This window comes from Gouania willdenowi, chromosome 11 (assembly GCF_900634775.1).
Source record: "Gouania willdenowi chromosome 11, fGouWil2.1, whole genome shotgun sequence".
NCBI classification, from domain to species: domain Eukaryota; kingdom Metazoa; phylum Chordata; class Actinopteri; order Blenniiformes; family Gobiesocidae; genus Gouania; species Gouania willdenowi.
In genome coordinates, this window is record NC_041054.1 from 22022825 (window position 1) to 22044610 (window position 21786).

Below are 21786 nucleotides of genomic sequence, written 5' to 3' on the forward strand. Positions count from 1 at the left end.
CCTTTAACTTTTAGGGTTAGGGTTAGGTTTCGGGTTAGGATTACAATTTCGGTTCATCATAGTGGGAAAATTTAAGGTAGCAAAACATTGTACGTAAATGTCTAAGTATTTACTATGCTATTTGTGCGCAATCTAAAGAAACATTGTTATTATTATTATTATTATTATTATTATTATTATTATTATTATTAGACAACCCTGCAGAATTTGAAGTTGTTGACATCCTGAGTCAGGAGCGAACGGAAAGCTTTTTACTTAATTTGGAATTTAGCTGAAAAAGTAACTATCCATCCATTTTTAGACGCGCTTTTCAATAAGTAATTAAATTTACAATATTGTAAAACAAGCAGTATTTTTTAGTTGATTCAGGAATATCACTGAATTAGTCATTAAAGTTTACAATATTACAAGAAACTTACTTTGGTCACAAACACTTGTCACTGAGGATATCTTCTGGTCAATCTTTACAAGTTGTTTCAGTGATATTAGGCAGAATTTAGTGCTTTCTGAATTCTAACAGTCTTTTGTGCAGTTGCTCATGTAGATTTTGCGCAACTTTCATCTTTAGCCTGAGTTGCCATGACAACCTGTCAACGTTCTACAAAGTTGCATTGTTCTTTATGACATCATAAAGAACATGTAAGCATATTATTAGACATACAGGTCTAAAAATATTGTAACTGTTGAAGCAATTGGGCATTGTTGCTAAAGATTAAAAAAAAAAAAAAAATTGCAAAAATTACGTGCAAATGTGGGTGTTAGGCTCAAACATACTCGGGCGTACATCGCTCTGAGCCAAACAGTGGTGCTTACGTTACAGTAAGTAATTATTTATCATAATAAAGATCACAAAACCCTTTTTTTTTGTGGCCCATGCTAACATGATCGTCTGTAAGTGCTCGTTGATTAATTAATTAATTATTTTATTTTTTTAATGTCAAAAAAAAAAAAAAAGAAAGAAAATTTTACTGTTTGAACTAAAAGAATCAAAGATTCAGGCATGTGATTCTGCCTGAAATAGATTAAAAAATAAATAAAAAAAACACTGATAAAATGTGTCATTAAAAGAGATTTATATGACAATAAACATAGTATATATTAGTGAAACAAGGAGCCTTACGGTATGATTTAAAAATAATGTAGGCCAGACCAGTGACTGTAACTGAGCTGTATGAAATTCTAAATTAAAACAGTCAAATATTTGAAGAATTATATATATTTTTTTACATAGTGACTCTAATCTAACCCTACTCTAAACAATTTGAAATTGAGCTTTTAACTTTTACTTGTGTGAAGTTGAGTCAGTACATTTTAACACAAGTGATGCTTTGCTACCTGTATGACGTTCCTTATGAAAAATAAGTCTATTTAAGTGGGCTTAGAGTATACTTATTTTAAACTAAAAATTTAAAAAGCATACTTTCAGTTCACATTTTATATAGATACACTTGAAAGCGCATCACTTTAGTATATTTACTTCATACTTGCATTCAAACTTTTGATATACTTCAATGACTTTTAAGTATATTCAGCTTGTGAATGTGCAGATTTTTGATGATTGCAGCTTAATAAATAAATTTCTCCCCACATCTCCCTGATTTCTTACCTTTTTATTAACAAAAACAAAACAGGTCTATTGGTAGGATAGTTAACTTAACAAGTTTACCTGAAATAAAGTTAAAAGTACATCACAGTGTATTTTATATATGTTTGTGTGTATTATTATATTAATGCATCACTGTAACCTCACAGCTTGATTGTTGTAAATATATGTATCATAATTTGTATATTTGTAGTATTATCTATCTTTCTTTATTTTTTACTACTGTAATGTGTGTGTATCTGATCCTTATTTTTAACAGTCTTTTACCTAATTATATACTTATTTAACGTTTATTCTTTCTTTCGTATTTGTTAAACGTTTAATTATTTTATTGTGATTTTTTTCTTAAGTGGCTGTAACAAAAGCAATTTCTCCCTGGGATTATTAAAGGAATTCTGATTCTGATATTATAACAAAAAATGTTCATTTAAATAAAAGTGAGTTAGGGTCTAGTATACTAATTCTAGTATACCTATAAGTTTACTTGCAGTATTTAAATAAAGCATTTGGTGAACTGAAATTGTGCTAATTTAGTCCCAAAAAGTATTGAAAATGCACATTTTGAAGTATACTACAAGTATATTGGATAAGTGTACTTGGTACCTACCTGTAAAAGTGTACTGAGCAAAATATACTTAAACTATACTTAAGTAAACTTAGTATAACACACTCTTTTTGGTAAGAGTTGTGTATTTTTTTGTTTACTTGTATAACTCCTTGGTAAGTCTCTTCACACTACTCTCCAATGAATCCGACTAAACATTAGCGCAACGACACCCAAATTCCTAGAGGAATCAGAGGTATCTGTTGGCTTAGCCTAAAAACAATGTGAGTGGAAAATCTTCCTTTAATCAGACGCGCACACATGTCCTTGTTTGGGAGGGTTGGGGGTGAGGAGGGGGGGTGGGCTCATATTGTGCCAGTGAGTCAAGTATGCACGGAGGTGGGAGGGGCCGCTGTGATATCAGCCACAGGAGGTGTATATAAGTGGAAGATCTTGCAGCAGACGTGAACACAAAGCACCTGCTGCTATTGCTCTCAGAACAACTCTGCTGAGTCATCGACACCTTCAGGAGAGACGGACCCAACAGCTTGAAACAATTTGATCACATCAGAAAACTTTGATTCCAGACGACAATGGCAAGCCTCAAGATCTTCACTTTGTTCATCATGTGTGCTGCTCTGCAAGAAGGTGAGCATTTATCATGTTTGGGTTATTCTTGCATTTCCTTCATCCAACTAAAGGTAGCATAATTTTTTTATATTTTGTGGATAAAATGTTATGACATATTTGTTGGCTCCACATGATAAACTATAAAGATTTGGCTCTGCCTTTCTGGAAAACTTAATATGACGACCTTGATGTGTCTCTCAAGTGTTGAATATCTTTCTCTTTACATGTGATAAAAATCAATGCAAAACAACATTTGTCAAGGATTAATCTCTGATTCTATGTGTTTATTTTTCCAGGTTTTGGACTTCCATTATCAGACCAGCCAGAGACTGAAACTCACGCTCCATCCAAACGCCACGTTCGAACCAAACGGTGCTCCTGTAACAACTGGGAAGATAAAGAATGTATTTACTTCTGTCACTTAGATATCATCTGGATCAACACACCGAGGTGAGGCCCAATACAACCAGAGTAGACAAAAGCTGGCTTTTTACACAAACCAAGACCACCCAGTTAGAACATTGAACCTATCAACAAGTTTCAGCTAACACTGTGTGTGTGTGTGTGTGTGTTTTTCTGTTACAGTAAACTCCTTCCTTATGGCCTGGGAAGCCCCTCATCTCGCCGACGTCGTTCCGTGGACCGATGTGAATGCCTGAACTCGGCCGACGCAGCCTGTCATGGCTTCTGCCGTAAAAGGTGAGCCTTCCTTCTTCAAACTCGATCTACAGAAAAGCCAGACAGTCTCTTCCTCACGTACCCGTCACTGGCTGCAAGATTGTATCGTAGCAGTCCATCTCGTTCCCCTACTGGATTTCCAAAGCAAAAAAGATTGTTTCTGTGATAACTTTGAGTTGCTACATAAGGGTTGCAGTCATAATGATACAAGAGCCCTCATATCTGCGCTGGCCTTGAAGGAAATAACACAGGTTTATTAAAAAAATCTACTTCTATTGTTAGATAGTTTACATTTTTGCTCTTGCGTATCGGAATGCTGCTCATGTCTTCGATTGATTGTAACCACCGTGAATGAGTCACTAACTCGAGATGTTGTCGGAGGAGTTTAGAAGAAATCCTTTGGCGGCCTTCTACATTGTTTTTGCTTCATTGAACTGTCACCCATCAACAATTCACACACTTTTGGAAGACTTTTATCCCAGTTTTAATTTCTGTATCTTATCATCCACAGCTCAGATGATGAAAAAAATGGAATCTTGAGCCAATTTTCTAAATCACCAAAGGAAGAGAGCCGTAGGATGCTGGAAACTCTCAGGTAGGAGACACGGAGAATCAAACTGCAGTTTATGACAAATTATGAAGTGTTTGAATCACCTCTAAAAGGTTATTTTCTGTTTTTCTTAAACAGAGATGTGGTCAAGTCAAACATAGCCATTGGAAAAAAGGCATTACGTCTTCGAAGAAGAACTCCTCTGGAACTAGGGAAAGAAAAAGAATGAGAAGAACAAAAAAAACGTTATGGAATCAACCTCTGAGGACCAGAGATTCCTTACGCTCCAGCACCGTGGAGGCACATGTGGTGACCACCTCCAACTTGTGCTATGATACAGAGTGACTGGAATCAAAAACAGAAACGCACAGTGGATCAAGGTCAACGAAGCAGAGGCAGCAGCTTCCAAGGCACTTCAAGGCATTTCCTGGAGTGTTCTTGGATTTTACCAAGTTTGGACAATGCTAACATGCTAACAGAGGCTCTGCCAAAGAAAAGGACAGAAAAACTTCCATGACAGACAGTCAATCAGTGTGTGTGACTTGAATACACATCAATTTGTATTTCCATGTGTATTTGATGCACCGACTTCATGACCATGACGCTATAGTTGGTCAGTGCCGACCTTTGGTTTAAACCATTAACGTATCCTCTGTATCAGAGCTGAGATCTGCTGTCTGGCCTTACGTGTAGCACAGTAAACATTTGGAAACAGCTTTTAAATCATCAACCAGTACTTGATAGGGCTGGGGTTAATTATAATTGTAATCTCGTAAAGGATCATTATTTACAAAAAATTGTAATTGAGTTTAGATAATTGACTTTGTAATTGTAATTACCATGACAATCCTATAAAAATTGTCAATTCTAATTTAACACAAAACTGGGGATTCCTGTTACAGTTCTACACATTTGTAGTTAACAATTATTAAAATATGTTTCATATCAAGCTTTCCCACATTTTACCATTTAAAAAAAAAATATACAAATCTAGGGGTATACTGACATAAAAAAGGCTCAGACGCCCACACCAAAAATATCAAATCCTATATTTTCATTGAATAGGAAGACTAACAATGTAACCAATAGATAGGAACAAATCTAAATGTATATTTGTGTTTAGTGTATTTTACAGTTGATTTAGGACCCGTTATCGTAAGAGATGCTAACACAAGATTATTAGGTTATTTATTACAGACTCAGTAATTGTAATTACGGTAATTGTAATAGAACTTTAGTAATTGACAACATAATTGTAAATGACTTTCTGAGGGTAAAGAAATAATTTAAATGTAATTTGGATTGGAAAAAAGTGCATGTCACTGTATTCGTGATTTAATTGTAATTTAACATAAATAAATTGTTATTGTAGCTGAAAACTGTATTTGACCCCAACCCTGCTACTTGAACACATCAGCATGTCTCCTGTTGGGACAAAGCTGCAGCGTCAAACTGAAGGTCATATATTTGGTAATTCGCCATTTAACACTTAGCTTTCTTCCATTGTCAGCACCTCTGTGCTGCGCACGCACACACGTGCACGCTCTCTCTGTGGCCACAGTGGCTGTAAAACAGGAGCTCTATTGTTTATTGCACTGCTTCTGTTTTCTGTTTTGACTGAAGATAAGCCAGAACGCCTCAGTAATGTACAACAGTTGTTTCCCTCCTCAGACAAACACTTGATTCTTCTGTAATTGACCAATGAGAGAAAGCAGCACCTTTTGCATCTGTCCCTTTTTGACAGATGTGTAATGAACGCATTAATTATACATAGCACACTGAAAATGCTAAATCCTCCTCTTTGCTGTATATGATGAATTGTTTACCAGCTGAGTTTTGTGACTTCTTGTTAATGGGATATTTTATTTATTTACTTTCTAACTTATTGAGAGATATTTATATATATTTCAATATCTGATGTGCTCAGTATTATATGACGCAATAAAACGTACATGTTGGGTTTTTTTTTTAAACGTGGACCTTGTTTTCTTTCACTCATGATGTGTGCAATCTGTGTACATTCCAGTATATTTACAGTTATACAGTTGACCACGCAGTGTTTGCGAGAAGTAGAAAACATTCAATGACTACTTTTGTGCTTTCTGTATGAATAATTATTTGTTGAAAACATGGAATGATTTTGTATATTGATTTTTTTAAAAATCAATGAGCTTTTAGCGCGAGTTGATTCCTTGAGTTGAGTCAGTAGAGTTGGTAGAATCATTTTAAAATCTATTTCTGTAGCACAGCATAGAGTACAGGCCTCTGATGAAACAGACGTAGCTTATTTAAAGAGTCACATTTTGAAGAAAAAGAGGGAGGGATGATGTAAACTTGCAAGTCCGTCTAAATAAGGTCTGCAAACTTTCTTAATTAAGGTGTCAAATCCTTCATTTGAGACATTTATACATTTGCAGAGGTGGACAAAGAACTGATCTTTATTACTCTATTCAAAAACGACTCCAATAGAAATACAAGTAGCTCTGTCAAAATATTACTTAAGTGAAAATACTGAAGTATTTGCATAGAAAAAATACCTAACTATTGAAAGTAATTAAGAACAAAATCATTTTCATCATCATGATTCCAAATAAGAAAACACCTGCTTTATATAGTACTGTAGTACAACTGACTAATGGCGGTGTTTCATGAACTAAAATAACATTTAGGTTTTTTTTTTTAAGAAAACCACATCAAACCAACCAAATCGCCATTATTGTCAAAATGAACAACGTGCTACTCAATAGGCTCAACATTACACAAATATAGATAAGAAGTCTGAGTTTAATAACTCAGCTGCATTATTTGTGAAAGAAACCCAAACTGTAACCAACAACTGCATTATTAACACATAAAAAAATGTTTTTCTGTTACTTTTAGTAACATTTAAGCATCATATTTAACAAACACTAAAGAAGTAATACTTAAGTAAAGTACAGGTACTCCCAGAGGGGAAAGTAACAGATTACAAGTACTCATGTTATTGTTATTGAGTTGATTTTATGTATACTAGTACTTTTTTGAGTATATTTCTAAATTAGTAATTTTACTTGTACTTAACTACGTTTTAAAAGAAATAAAGTAATTCACTACATTTCTACACCCAGTCGTTACTGAGTAAATTATCATTATTTTTTTTATGATTGTTTTTATTTTTTTATTTCTGTTTCATGGTACATTGAACATAATCCATATGTTCTTAGTCGTGCCATTTCTGATCAAAGCCCAGCCATTTTCTACAGTTCAGGCTGTGGTTTCTACCTATTATGTTGTTACCCACATGGTACATTTGGCATGGAACTGTTTTAGAGTTCATAAATGTAGCTATAGACTTAGAGCCTGAGAATTTGTTTTTAATTTGAATTGAATTCATCGGCGTTATTTATTTATTTATTATTAAAGAATTGCACTTTTTGACAAACCTTTTAATTTATACAGTTTACTTTGTGGAAAATAAATAAAGTTCCAATTGTGAAAGATTTATTACTAAAAATAAATGTGGGGGGTAAAAGTCACAAAAATAAATAAATAAATAAATACTTTGAGTACTATTTAATTGAGCTACTTTTTACTTGTAATTGAATACAATTTCAGTCAAGTAATCAAGTACTTCTACTTGAGTAGGATATACAGTGTCAGTACTTTTTACACCTCTGGAAAAATACAACCTTAGTAAATTTACTTTGTTACTCGCCACCCCTGCTGTACAGGGTAGCGGGAGCCTATCCCAACAGACATAGGACATAAGGCAGTGTAAACCCCCCTATAGGCACCAGGCTATTGCAGGCTTTGACAGAGACAAGTTGGGGGCACTAGCGGTACTTGAACCCATGATACCTGCAATGAGAGGCATCACTAGCTGTGTTTCCATTACCCTTGGAAATGCGCAAAATCTGAACTTTTAATGTTGCTATCAACAATGTAATGTCTAATATGTCCAGCCTATCATGTGGGGTTGCCCAGGGCTCTGTTCTGGGGCCTATTTTGTTTGTGTTGTACCTGTTACCTCTTGGTCAGTTGAAATGTGGTTTTGAAGATGTGTCTTATAATTTCTATGCAGATGATATTCACATTGTACTGCTCCTTCAATGACTCAGAGTTTCACTTTTTATCTGAGTTCTTGGAATGTGTATCTTGGATCAAAAACTGGTTGTCATCGAATTACCTTCAGATAAATTCTAACCGAACGGAAACTCTGATCATTGCTCCTGATAAAATGATCCCCCTGATCAAGAACTCCCTTGATGCTCTGGGCTGGTCTGTGAAAACCAGCCTCAGAAACCTTGAGGTTGTGTTTAATCAGTCAGTGTCTTTGGAGGGACACTGTCGTCAACTGACCAAAAACAGCTTTTATCACATGAGAAATATCTCTAAAGTGAGGAGTTTGTTGTCAAAATCGAATCATCCATGCATTCGTCTCGTCTCGCATTGATTATTGTAATTCTGTTTTCATTGGTTTCAACAAGTTGACTCTAAGCAGACTTCAGATTGTACAAAATGCTGCTGCCAGACTTTTGACCTGTGCACCCAGAACAGCCCACGTTAATTTATTCTTTTCAGGACTCGACAAAGCACGATTAACTGCCAACATGCTGGATTAATATGCATGCTTGATATGTTGCAAGAAACTAGCAATTAGTATGTGTTGACCGACATGACCATGTGTCATCAAATTCAAGTTATTTTTTGTAGCACTACAAATGCATCAACAAAAAAAATTAATTTTTATTAATAATATTATTTGATATATTTGTTACTACATATAGAATTTTCTACACTATATTGTCTTCATTGAGAAGGTTTTTTTTTTGGCTCCAGAAGGATTTTATTCCAGGTCAGAGGAGGAAAAATGGCTCCTTTGAGAATAATGGTTGCAGACCGCTGCCCTAGGTACACTTGAACACCTTACAGGAGGTACACAAATATTTCACTTTATTTTTCAACATTCTAGATTTTTTTACATGCACACAGACTTTTTTTTCATCCATCGATCATAATTTGTGGCACAACTCTTTAAAATAAACCAAAAGCTGAATGAGCAAAACATCTGAAATAAATGAAAAAAAAGGCTTAAATTCAAGGTTGTTGGACGAGAAGCGGAAAGAGTTTAGATGAGTCTGTAGACACTAATAAATATTGTAGAACATGAGCTAAGGGGTACATGGGGCAACAACGTTTGGGGATCCTACTATGAATGTAGTGTGTGAGTGAGTGTTGGTGGTGGTCGGAGGCCGATGGTTCACTATGGCAGCCTCTCTTCTGTCAGTCTGCCCCAGGGCAGCTGTGGCTACAATAGTAGCTTACCACCACTGTGTGTGGAGTGAAAGAATAATGCACATCAATGTAAAGCACTTTGAGTGTCTATGAAAAAAGCACTTTATAAAATACAATGCATGTTAATTATTATAATCATTTTTATTCTTTTTAAATCATGTAAATCACGGGATGAAATAATACTAAGAGATATGGAACCTTCCACACTTTGAAGGATCCATTTTTTCTCACTCTTTGCAGCAAGGAAAACAGCAAAAGATCTTTTTCAGGAAACCTAGTTTTCCTTCCTTCTTCTTGTTCTTCTTCTCTGCTTCGTCCTGCTCTTTCTTTCTCCTGGCCTTCTGTTTGTCCGTCATATGGGCGAGCTCCTTCAGTTCAACGCCCTCCTTCACCAGAAGATCAATTTGCAATTGCTGGTTCTCCTTAACCGTAGTCAGAGTGAGATGTTTCTTCTGCAGATCTACAAACATGGTCTCCATGGCGTGGATGGTAGCATCCTTTTCCTGGAGCTGTTTTGCAGCCTCAGCAGCGTTCCTCTCATAGAGCTCCACATCTTTGTGTAGAGCCTGTAACTCTGAGCAGACGTGGCTCAGCATGGTCTCATGGGACGTGATCAGGGTCTCCTTCATCGTCTCCCATTTTGCTTCCTTCTGAGCCACAGTGTCCTTATGGTCGCGCTCCTTCAGACACAATTCCTGCTCCATGTGCTGCCAGTCAGTGTTCACCTTATGGTGTGCTTTCTTTAACACGACCAAGTCCTCGTTCTTTTTCTCCAGCTCAGTGGTCAACCTCATCTTCATGCTGTTGAAGTCACAGCGTTCACTCTCCAGGCGCTCCACTTCAGCGTTGGCTTGTTGGAAAGCTGTCGTTAAAGAGCTGATCTTCTGCTCTTTGTTCTCCAGCTCAGAGCACATATTCTTCACCCAGTCTTTATTCATCTGAGCATTTCGTGACTGGCAGACCTCGTTTTCTGCCAGTTCTTTGTTCACCTTCATCAGCATCTGGTTCTCCTCCTCCAGGTTCTTCATCTTCTCAGACAATGGAGACTTTTGTTTCTCCTCAGCCTTACACGTATCTCTGTATTGAGAGATGGACTCTATCAAAGAGTCAATACTGTTCTCAATGCTGTTGTAAGTTGCCACAGAATTCTCCATCTTCCTCTTTGGATCTCCAGTAACCTGTTTAAGTTGTAATTACTCTGTCTCTGAAAACACTTCTGTCCTCAATGAATACCACAGGTCAGACTGATCATCAAAGTCACAGTGAAGACTTTACGTTTTTCGGAACCCTGCGGCATCAGGAAGTAGCTTTTATCTTTTTAGATGATGCTCTTTTAGAACACGTAGGGCCCTATGGATCAATTTGATTTTTTTCTAGATTCATTTTTTTCAGTAAATATTAGTTTTTAACTCCTGTGAGGAAATAAAATAATAATAAAAGAAAACCATGATTTAAAAAAAAAAAAAAAAAAAAAAAATGAAAATATAATTTACACATTAAACAGGAAAATGAAATAATACTAAGAGATATGGAACCTTCCACACTTTGAAGGATCCATTCTTTCTCACTCTTTGCACCAAGCAAAACAGCTAAAGAACTTTCTCAGGGAACCTAGTTTTCCTTCCTTCTTCTTGTTCTTCTTCTCTGCTTTGTCCTGCTCTTTCTTTCTCCTGGCCTTCTGTTTGTCCGTCATACAGGCAAGCTCCTTCAGTTCAACGCCCTCCTCCACCAGAAGAGCAATTTGCAATTGCTGGTTCTCCTTAACCGTAGTCAGAGTGAGATGTTTCTTCTGCAGATCTACAAACGTGGTCTCCATGGCGTGGATGGTAGCATCAATGGCATTAATTTCTTAAATAAAATTCAAATAAAGTTAATATGCCTCTTTTTTATTTGCAACCTTCTGATTTAATTGTGAACAGTAACCTTTTCCACAGGCTAATAATATTTTTAAAATTAAAATAACAATAATAAACCAAAAATCTAATAATAATATCTTTCAAGAAATGTGCAACCATCCAAACCTATTCCCTGAAGTAGCACAAAAAAGTGCATAAAGAAAACAATAATTGTAGTTCAGTTTGCTACACACTGATTTACACTAATGTGTTCATCGCTAGTTTATCAATGTTTGGGCTCAGGCTCTGAGCTGAGGAAATCCTGAGGATCAAGCGAAGGTGTTTATCAGTCAAACGCAGTGACGTGCCGTGACCACTAGGGTTGGGTAGGCACGTTGCAAATCGAGACCACCAATGACAATTTCATATGTTTCTGCTGGCAAGTGTTAATTCAATTCAAATCAATTTTATTTGTATAAAGCAATTTCCAACAAAGTAATCTCAATGTGCTTATCAAAATATAAAATTCATAATAAGAAAGAAAAAACCCAACAAGATCCACATGAACAAGCATTTAGCCATCTAACAAAATCAACATCATAAAACACCATTAAAGAAACATAAACAATTAATTAATACAGCCTCCATACTCTCCCAACAAGATATATCTCATGACACGACAGTGCATCCGTTGTTTGTGTTGGAAACACAGAGAAAATGACAAAAACAACTTAGAACAGTCTCAGTGAGGAGCATCCACAAAGCCAATCCTTCCTTTTGTACCATTCACTGTGAAAAGTATGAAACATTTTCTGACCTTACCTTTGCTGAAGGTCTGGTAGCTCAGGTGTTGGTCTCCATCTTTTTAAAAGCTAAAAAAAAAAGTCTCTTTATCATCTCTAATGCTGTCATCCTGCCTGTAGTGTTATCCCGCCCACTAGCTAGAGAACGTAGCAGCAGCGGTCACATGATATCAATTCACTAATGCACAATGAACTTAGGCATAGCATTTAGCATAGCGCGGTTACGTCCAAAGGCAGCTCTCTATACTGCCTTTGGGTAGGCACTGCCTACCTTGCCTACCCTGACTGCATGTCACTGATTAACTGTACTCATACAGTTTTGGTAATACAGCTGTCATAAAGGTGGTTTGTTCTGCACTGTAGTGGACAAGGACACAGGACAGATGAACAACGTGTTCCTTGTCTGATCTAAAGCACATATTGATTCTGTAAACCTTATCTTGTAAAGCCATTGGTTTTATGATTTGTAGAAGACTTAGTTTTCTTCCTCTGATGTCGATCAATTGCCCTTCATTCTTCATTTTTTGTTCCTCCAATGCTTGGTTGTTAACACCAATTCAACAGATAGGACGCATGTCATGCAGTGCAGTGCACCTTATTTAGGGTTAAACTACATGCTGAGACAAAGAGGATCTGCTTCAGGGGGTCTCGTTCTTTTATATCTGAGATAATGATTAACCAGACAAAACCAAAGCAGTTTTGAAAAACTCACATGGCCTGTTTCAATCTCAAAAGGTTGTCTACACTGTGGGGAAGCTCTGAGATCGTCCACACCAACTCTATCGATGGAACAAAACTCGTATCTTAATATTTTTTTTGAAAATGATATAAATAAATATAAATCTCAATATTTTTAACTCAGTAAAGTCTAACCAGAAAGACAAGTCTGGATGGAATTCGCTGATGCAAAATGCCACACAGGCACATTTATTAACAAACTGCTGCACATTATGTGCCACTTTTATCTCATAAGGGACCGAGTCAAGACCAAGACCGAGACCAAGACCAAGACCATAAACATTTTTTTTTTATTTAAAAAAATATATACACCTACCCCCCAGCTCATTAGCATCAGCCATCACCTGGACTCTGCCCTTCCTGCTCCCCCCACTTCTGCCCCTACCTCACCCTCTGACCCCCCACCTGCCCTGAAGATCATTGAAAGAGATGTGTGCCAGCTATTCAAGAAACAAAAGATCAAAAAGGCTCCTGGACCAGACGGAGTGTCTCCCTCCTGCCTGAAAGCCTGTGCTGAGCAGCTGGCCCCCATCTTCACACGGATCTTCAATACATCACTGGAGCTGTGTGAAGTACCTTCCTGCTTCAAAAGCTCCAGCATCATCCCAGTCCCAAAGAAACCTGCCATCACAGGACTCAATGACTATCGACCCATTGCTCTGACATCCATAGTTATGAAGATCTTTGAGAGGCTGGTACTGAGCCATCTGAAGGACATCACAGGACCCCTGCTGGACCCCCTGCAGTTTGCCTATCAGGTAAACAGGTCGGTCGAGGATGCAGTCAACATGGGACTGAACTACATCCTGCATCACCTCGACTCCCCAGGGACCTACGCTAGGATCCCTTTTGTGGATTTCAGCTCTGCGTTCAACACTATCATCCCGGACATCCTTCACCAGAAACTTACCCAGCTCACAGTGCCGGCCTCCACCTGTCAGTGGATCACCAACTTCCTGACTGACAGGAAGCAGCAAGTAAGGCTGGGAAGCATCACATCCAGCACCCGGTCACTCAGCACTGGAAGTGTTCTCTCCCAACTTCTATTCTCCCTCTACACCAATGACTGCACCTCAGGGGACCCCTCTATGAAACTCCTGAAGTTTGCAGACGACACCACCATCATCGGTCTCATCAGGGATGGGGACGAGTCTGCCTTCAGACAGGAGGAGGAACAGCTGGCTCTCTGGTGCATTCAGAACCATCTGGAACTGAACCCGCTCAAGACTGTGGAGAGGACAGTGGACTTCAGGAGAAATCCCCCCACTCCCCCCCTTACCATTCTGAATAGCAAAGTGGCTACCGTGGACTCCTTCAGGTTCCTGGGATCCACAATCTCACAGGACCTGAAGTAGACCTCCCACATAGACACAACCAGGAAAAAGGCACAGCAGAGGATGTACTTTCTGCGTCAGCTGAGGAAGTTCAACCTGCCTCAGGAGCTGCTGATCATGTTCTACACCTCCATCATTCAGTCTGTTCTGTGCACCTCCATCACTGTCTGGTTTGGATCTGCAACCAAACTAGACAGACACAGACTACAAAGGATAATCAGGACTGCAGAAAAGATCATTGGTGTTGATCTGCCCTCCATCCAAGACTTATACCTGTCCATGGTCAGGAAACTGGCAGGTAGCATCACTGCAGACCCCTCACACCCTGCACACAATCTGTTAAAACTCCTCCCCTCCGGCAGACGCTACAGATCACTGTACGCCAAAACAACCCGCCATAAAATCAGTTTCTTCCCCCAGGCTGTCACTCTGATCAACTCTAAACCGTCAGAGTGTCAGACCTGGTTCTGTGAAATAACCCTGGAACTAAACATAACAACCCTGGATCAACCTGTCACTGAGAATGTTCATGTACATAAACGTATACTATTTAATTTAAATGTTCACCTGCACTATTATCTTATTATTATATTATATTTTATTATTATCTTATCTAATCTTGTTATTTTATTTAGTTTTGCACATATTAGTCTATCAACTGTTTATAATATATATATATATATCTATATATATATATATATATATATATATATATATATATATATATATATATATATATATATATATATATTTTATTTTTTTTCTTCTTCTTTTTCATTATTCATTATTGGCATTATTTACCAAGTGAAATTCCTCGTGTGTATAACATATATTACTTGGTCAATAAAGTTGATTCTGATTCTGATTCTGATAAAATTTTGACAAGCTTCGACAGTTAAATAATATTCTCTCTTTAATTTTAGTTTCTTTTAAATACATTTGACGGAGAAAAAAGGTGCCTGCAAAAATTAACTAAAATATTAAAACTACTACTGCTACTGATAAATTCACAATTATTCTCCATATTTGAAAACAATATTTTTATGTCAGCTGAATGTACAGCAAGTGTTTAAAAGTATTTCTGTCAAGAAATAACATGGCTGGTCACCTACACACTGCAGAGTATTTCTTCTTTGCTAGGGTTGGGCATCGTTTGGATTTTAACAATTCCGATTCCAACAGTTCTTGTTGAGAAAGATTATTATTATTCTGGATACAGTGGAAACAGAAACTGTATAAAATAGTTGTATTGTGAACCTATTTATATTGTAGGGAAGATATTATATATACATATGTAATTGGAATCTAAAGCCACAAAAAAGAAAATAGACCAATATAAGACCTCTTTACAGTTATTTGAGTCCAGGCGATGGCGCGCTGGTGACGACATAATCCAAGATGGCGGCGGCCCGGACTACAGCCGACACTATGTAATAAAAGCCTTAAAAGACATGGATATAATGAAAAGAGTGGATGGACAAAGGCATAAACATGCAGACTTTCACACAGACACACACGGACCTCGGTAAACGGAACAGGTTTCACCGGCAGGCAGGCACTAGGACCCAGAGGCGGAGTAAATGCGTCTCCGTAGTTTATCATTTTACCAGTTGTTAGAGCTACTATCTTTACCAGGGAGCAAATATTTACTCCTGGTCATTGTTTCCCAGAGTTTTACTGGGCTTTTTACCAGTGATTAGTTCATATTTCCCTTCTCCGCAGTCCAAACTGAAACCGTAGCCACACACACACGTCACTCAGTAGCATTAAGGAAGGTTGCGGTCATTAAACGGGGTGGATTAAAGAATGAATAAAATATTTTTTTATCCTGTTCTTCTCTGTGTTATCACATTATAAAAAAGTTTAAAAATAGCAGGAATTAGTGCTGGTGTCAAACGGTCTTGAGGGAAAATCCCGAGTCCGAGACAAGGCCGAGTCAAAATGCTTCCGAGTCCGAGACCTTTAAAATTTGGTCTCGAGACCAGTCTCGACTACTAGAACACGAGGGATCACTGTTCTATGTCCAAATGTTTCTATTTTTGAGGATTTTGTTCACGATCCCCTGGCAACCCTACTCATACCCCACTTTGGGAACCTAGGCTTTAGAGCAATGACACCTGAACAAAACTTTCAATGCAGAGTCCCACCAGCATTGGTCAAAGACCACTACTAGTTCATTCTCCCAGGCTTGTTTGGTTTTTGTGGTTAAATCACTATCGTGTGATTGAATAATATTATATATTTTAGAAGTGATTGACTTCTGTGAGGGGGTTAATTGTAAAAGTTCAATCCAAGGCTGCTCAGGAGGAAGGTAAGGAAAACTAGGGAATAGTGCTTTGGCACAATTTCTCACTTGGAGATATCTAAATAGATGAGTGGGTGGTAGATTAAAGTCAAGCAATACATCTGTAAAAGAGTGAAAAACCCCATCTTTGTAGAAATCCTTAAATCGCCTCAATCCCTTATCATGCCATGATTTAAAAACAGGATCAGTAAATGTGGGTTTGAACCTATGATTTTTCAACAATGTTGAAATAATGTGTTAAAGGCGTAGAATCGATACATTTGAAAAAAAAATCCTAAGAGTAGAAATTACCACCAAGTTATAAGTAAGGCCAGAGAGGTTGACAGAAACAGAGGCAGTTAGTAATGCAGAAAGGGATGACAAGGGGAACGACAGCAACTCCAAATTACACCAGGGCACATCAACTGACCCTGACCAGTCATAAAACTGGTAATTTGGCAAGGACAAGCCACCATCAAATTTGCAACTTTAAAGTACTTTCTGCCTGACACAAGGTGGTTTTTTTTCTCGTTACACAAAAAGTGTGAAATAGTTGTATCAATAAATTTAATAAAAACTGTTTTGGTAAAAAATATGGACAGGCACTGAAACAAAAATAAAATTAACTTCTGTTAGCCTTTTTATGACGTTGCTCCTGTTGTTTTAAATTCAGCTATGTTTTGTACGACACTTTGTGATTTTTATCTGTTAAAAAGCGCTTTATAAATAAAAATGTACTTACTTATTGTTGTTTTATCACTAAGTAGGTTTCAATGTATTCATATGAGCATTGAAGAGGCCAATGTTAAAAAGCTAAGATATTCCTAAGTGGGTTAAAGTCCAAAGGTCACTGAAAGGTTTTGATCCCATCTCCTATTCTAGAGCATAGAGGAGCATTGACACATTGAATGTTCTGAGGAAAAGTTTGTTGTTACTACTTATCCACTGTGTAACGTGAGGTGGTTATCTTTGTGCAGCAGGTAGCACATTAAATAGCTCTTATAAAGCGATGTGAGCTCAGAAATGGATTATTATGGAGGATGCTTATGACTTTTGGGACCTCATTATCAAGAGGAAGTCCTGAGTCGCGGCTCAAGTGTTTAAGGCATGATGGATGATAGCAATATGCATGGCAGACACTGTCTAAAGCCAGGAGAGGTGGCTTTGTTTGCACAGTAAAAAATAGGCAGAAAAAAAAAGAAAAAAACGCAATCACAAAAAAAATAGGTAGGACGTGCGATACGACCTTGTATCTGTGTCTCCATTTGTTCATCGAGCCATTGACCCTGACGTCACCCAGAACTCCCAGACCCCCCAGCGTGTGCCACAGAGCGCAAAGAGCTTAGTAAGAGCACGGAATGAAAACAGGATGCTTTTTCTGCATTCCACACACATTCCTCCAGGAGAAAACAGAGAGAGGAAAAGAAACAAAGGAAACACAGGAGCATGCTTACTGTTAGCGCACAGACCTGATACGAGCTGATTGGGCGTCACAGATTGGAACCTTAATCCCTTTGTTGTCAAAACTGTTTTGCTCAGTTTTCATTTTTGTTTAGTGTTACAACCTTTAAGCTATTTTTCCATGTCAGTGTGCCTATTGGTAGAGATCTTTGAAGTTAAACTTTTAAGCCTTTAGCTTAGGGTAACCAGACACCCTGATTTACCTAGGACAGTATCGGTCCTACGTCCTGTGTCCCGGTCGATTTCCCCCAAACCATTGATTTGTTTCGGTTTTTCACAAGCTCATGAAAAAATGTGTAGCGGCTAGTTGGGGTTGAACAGACTAGTCGACTTTAGTGGTGTCTCACAACTCTGTCTACGTGACGTCGACGAGTTGTAGTACCTGTCTTTTGCCCAAGATGGCGGTACAACACAGCAAACGAGGGTCCTAATATCCCTGCACGGCAAGGCAGCACAACATCAAGCGTTTTTCCTCATACTGCAGCTGGTAGGCAGATACTACGGCTAATATGCATGCTAATGTTAGCTGTTGTGGGAACATGTATTAAGCAGATCTGGAAAACATCAGCAGCACAGGACGGAGGCTCCGTTAGCGGGGGACGTCCGCTGTTGTGTCAAAATCTGTGACCGCAGGTGGTGACAATTCCAACCTCTGCGGCTTCTCGGCGGACATTTACTCCCCCTTAAACATGTTTGTAATTCTTATCCAGTCTGCATTTACTTCACCCACCGGAGCGTCATGTTTAAGGGGGAGAAAATAGCTCCTGAGATACGAAGAGGTTTACGCAGTTGGCGTAGCACTCTTCTTCACTACCGCAGAGAAGCCACTGTTGATGTCGACCTTTAAAATGATGTAGTCGTTCAACCCCGAGCGGCTAGCATGGACACCTGGACAGTGCTAACTGCAACATGCTGCGAGCACGCTGTGTCTCCAATCCACACTGGACAAGATGACAGGGTTCAGAGCCAAAATGAAAAAGGCCACGACTGACAAATGCACAAAATCACTGGATAAATATTATTATCTGAATGAGAGAAAAAGCAACAAGTTCGGTGTTCAATAACTGTATTGCTTAGAAAAGTGTTTTTACTGTTTATGATGTGCTAACTTCACAGCACTACATATGGACCTGATGTTTTATTTCATTTGTGATTTATATTATTTGGAGATTGACAAAAGTACACATCAATATTTCCTCTGATGGTCAAAACTAAATGTGATAGGCAGCCCTTGGAACTTGTGTCAAATACAGTGGAATATCAATGTCTTCGCCTGTACCTGTTCAAGTCTATTAAAAACAATAAATGACCTCATAAAGCCACTTTGTTATAAATCAATATTTTGATCTGCCACCATGATGTAATTTATTTAAACGAGATTAAAAAAGAGATGAACTGGATGAATTAATTACAGAGCATAATTAATTAATCACTCAATTTATTTAACAGAATTCCAACAGTATGCAAACGGTGAAAAAATGCTTTAAATGTGTTTTGTACGTTACAGTGCAGATCATGTCTTTTTCGCGCTGAAAAATATAATTTTTCCAGTTTAAAGTTTTTTTCTTTTTTTTTTTCTTACAACTCAGAATTCTTGCTATATTCAGCTCTTTAAACAGGATTCCCACAAATCCCTAAAAAGTCTTAAAAGGCTTTAAATTAATGAATCTAAAAAAAAAGGGCCTCAATTGTCATTAAAATGTCTCAAATCAATGTTTCAAAAGTCTTACATTTTAACGCATAATTATGTAATTAGTCACATATTTCAAAATAAATGGTAACCGTAACATTGCGGAATCACGATAGCGGAACCAACTACAAAACGGTGATGTGGTGCAGATGTGTGTCATGCTTGTAGCAACCTTTAACAACATGGAGAAAACGAAAATTTTATGAAAATTGCCCGTCTAACAAAGATTTTTCTTAATGGTTTATTTTTTTTGTATTTTAGTTGTTGTTTCATAGATTTCTGGCTATTGTAGTTATCTTGTGTGTTTTGAGTGATTTTGATTATTTTAGTCTGTTTTATTTGGTGTATTTTACTGTCATTTTGTGTTTTTACTTTAGGGGCCACCAGTTGAAACCTCTGCATTAGACACTGGAAAAAATTGACCCTAACACTATGTAATTAATGTGGCTTTTTTTTTCTTTCCTCAATTGTGTTTACTGTGAAGTTGGTCTTGAATCTTACATTTAATTTGACTGAAGCTGTAAGAACCCTGTTTCATGTGTTGCATGTTGTACAACTCCAGCCTGGCTGGCTGCGGTTACAGTAAAGGCCAATGTCTGTACATTCCTGCTCTTCCTGGGTTTGTTTGTAGGGATGCCGGCGACTTTGGGGACAGACAGGGGACAGACTGGCCGATCTGCACCACCGCTCCAAACATGCCTGCTGATACCATAACATAAAGTCTGGCCATAATCAAAAAAGCCTGGAGCAACAGGAAGGAAACATGGAGTCAAAGTTGTTTTCTTGCATTAATAGGTAATTTTCCATTACCATTTGGTAGTCAGTGTCATGACTTCACACAGCTCTGAAGAAGCATGGAGAATAAACAGTTGCATGGTTTGTCCTGAATAACAAGCATTCCTGAAGGCCTCCTCACCAGGTTCAAAGGGCAGTCTCATTAGGAAACAGCAGCAGAGGTGTGTAATCATTCAATGACAACAGCATTAAACAACATGAGTGAACTTTGTTGTTCCTCAGAGAAAGGACTAGTGGGTCATTTCTCTTTCAGACCACCAGACATTCCTCTGTCTGCTTACAGACAAGACACACATTTATTCCTCTAGTCTATACCACCTTGCTGGCATGTCTGTACTGGATAGCATTTACGGGACATCATTGTTTAGATTCCCATCTCTGCTTCTTCTTTGTCAGATACGTTGATAACTGTAAGCAATGCATCACTTGTTAGAACTGAGTAAACCATGTTTGCTACTCTGTAAACAGCTGAAATATTTGAGCACAACAGCTGATTAAAATCTTATTTTGACATTGAAACACCTGAAAATGAACATTTTGGATCTGAGGGAAAAGATATGTAATGAAAGACGTGATACTCTGCAGCAAATCCATATGGATAAAGTTTGATAAAGTAGATGTGCGTGACTAGTTCTGCATTTATTAATAATAATAATAATAATAATAATAATAATAATAATAACACATTCTATTTGAAAGCACTTTTCGAGACACTTTACAGCATAGAAACAACAACAAGTACATTGATTGAAGAAAACATGACTCAGAATAAAGAAATGAGTGAGTTTGTGGTTAAACGTTAAAAGCTGAGGGAAACAGGTGAGTTTCACTATATAATAAAACAATAAAATAATAAATAAATAAAAATAATAAAAACAACTCCTCAACCTTAAAAAAAGCAGTGTAAGTTGAGCAAATCATCAGCATTATTGTCTCGTTGCTCAACAACTGTATTTTTCTAGCATTACTTGCATTCTAAATAGAAATATTTAGCAGAATATATAAAAAAAATAATTTGGTTAAATCATATTTTGGGATGTGCTTTTGGTTTACTATTATTTTTCTGACTAATTTTCTTAATAGAACAAAAAATATTTAAACCTTTTGGAAACAAACGTACAACACTGCCCCTACAGGAAGTTAAAGGTATTGAGTCTTTTCTCCTATGTTTTTGCATTGCTGTTTTAACACAAGGACCTTGAATAAAAGTGTCAAAAACTGCATTATTCTTCAATTTAGAACAGTGCTTCTCAAATGGGGGTACGTGTAACCCTAGGGGTACGCAATGGCACTCCAGGGGGTACTTGAGAAAGAGGGGGAAATTAACAAATGAAAGTATTATCATTTTTTTTTTCAGTTAAAATGATAATCACACTAAATATTACCAGCAAAGTCACAAAACAACAACAAAAACACACAAATAAAGATAAAAGATATACTGCATAATAAACCGAACAGACAAACAACAAGAAGATACACAAAATGACACCGAAAACTACTATACTATTACCAGCAACACGGCAACAAAGGCACACTATATGAGAGGAAAAATACACAAGATCACTAC

At 37.5% G+C, this 21786-nt stretch overlaps 1 protein-coding gene across 1 annotated transcript; it reads left to right on the top strand.

Moving 5' to 3' along the window:
* Nucleotides 1–2622: 2622 nt before the first annotated feature.
* LOC114472306 (endothelin-2-like) lies at nt 2623–4859 on the top strand. Its single transcript, XM_028461507.1, has 5 exons — nt 2623–2795; nt 3074–3227; nt 3363–3476; nt 3967–4050; nt 4144–4859. The coding sequence occupies exons 1-5, from the start codon at nt 2741–2743 to the stop codon at nt 4232–4234; spliced, it is 498 nt and encodes a 165-aa protein (XP_028317308.1). The 5' UTR covers nt 2623–2740; the 3' UTR covers nt 4235–4859.
* Nucleotides 4860–21786: the final 16927 nt, after the last annotated feature.

Coding starts and splice junctions, on each gene's coding strand:
- LOC114472306 (XM_028461507.1), top strand. CDS start 2,741: ATGGCAAGCCTCAAGATCTTCACTTTGTTCATCATGTGTGCTGCTCTG. Junction 3,228..3,362: donor ATCTGGATCAACACACCGAG/GTGAGGCCCAAT, acceptor TTTCTGTTACAG/TAAACTCCTTCCTTATGGCC. Junction 3,477..3,966: donor CATGGCTTCTGCCGTAAAAG/GTGAGCCTTCCT, acceptor TATCATCCACAG/CTCAGATGATGAAAAAAATG.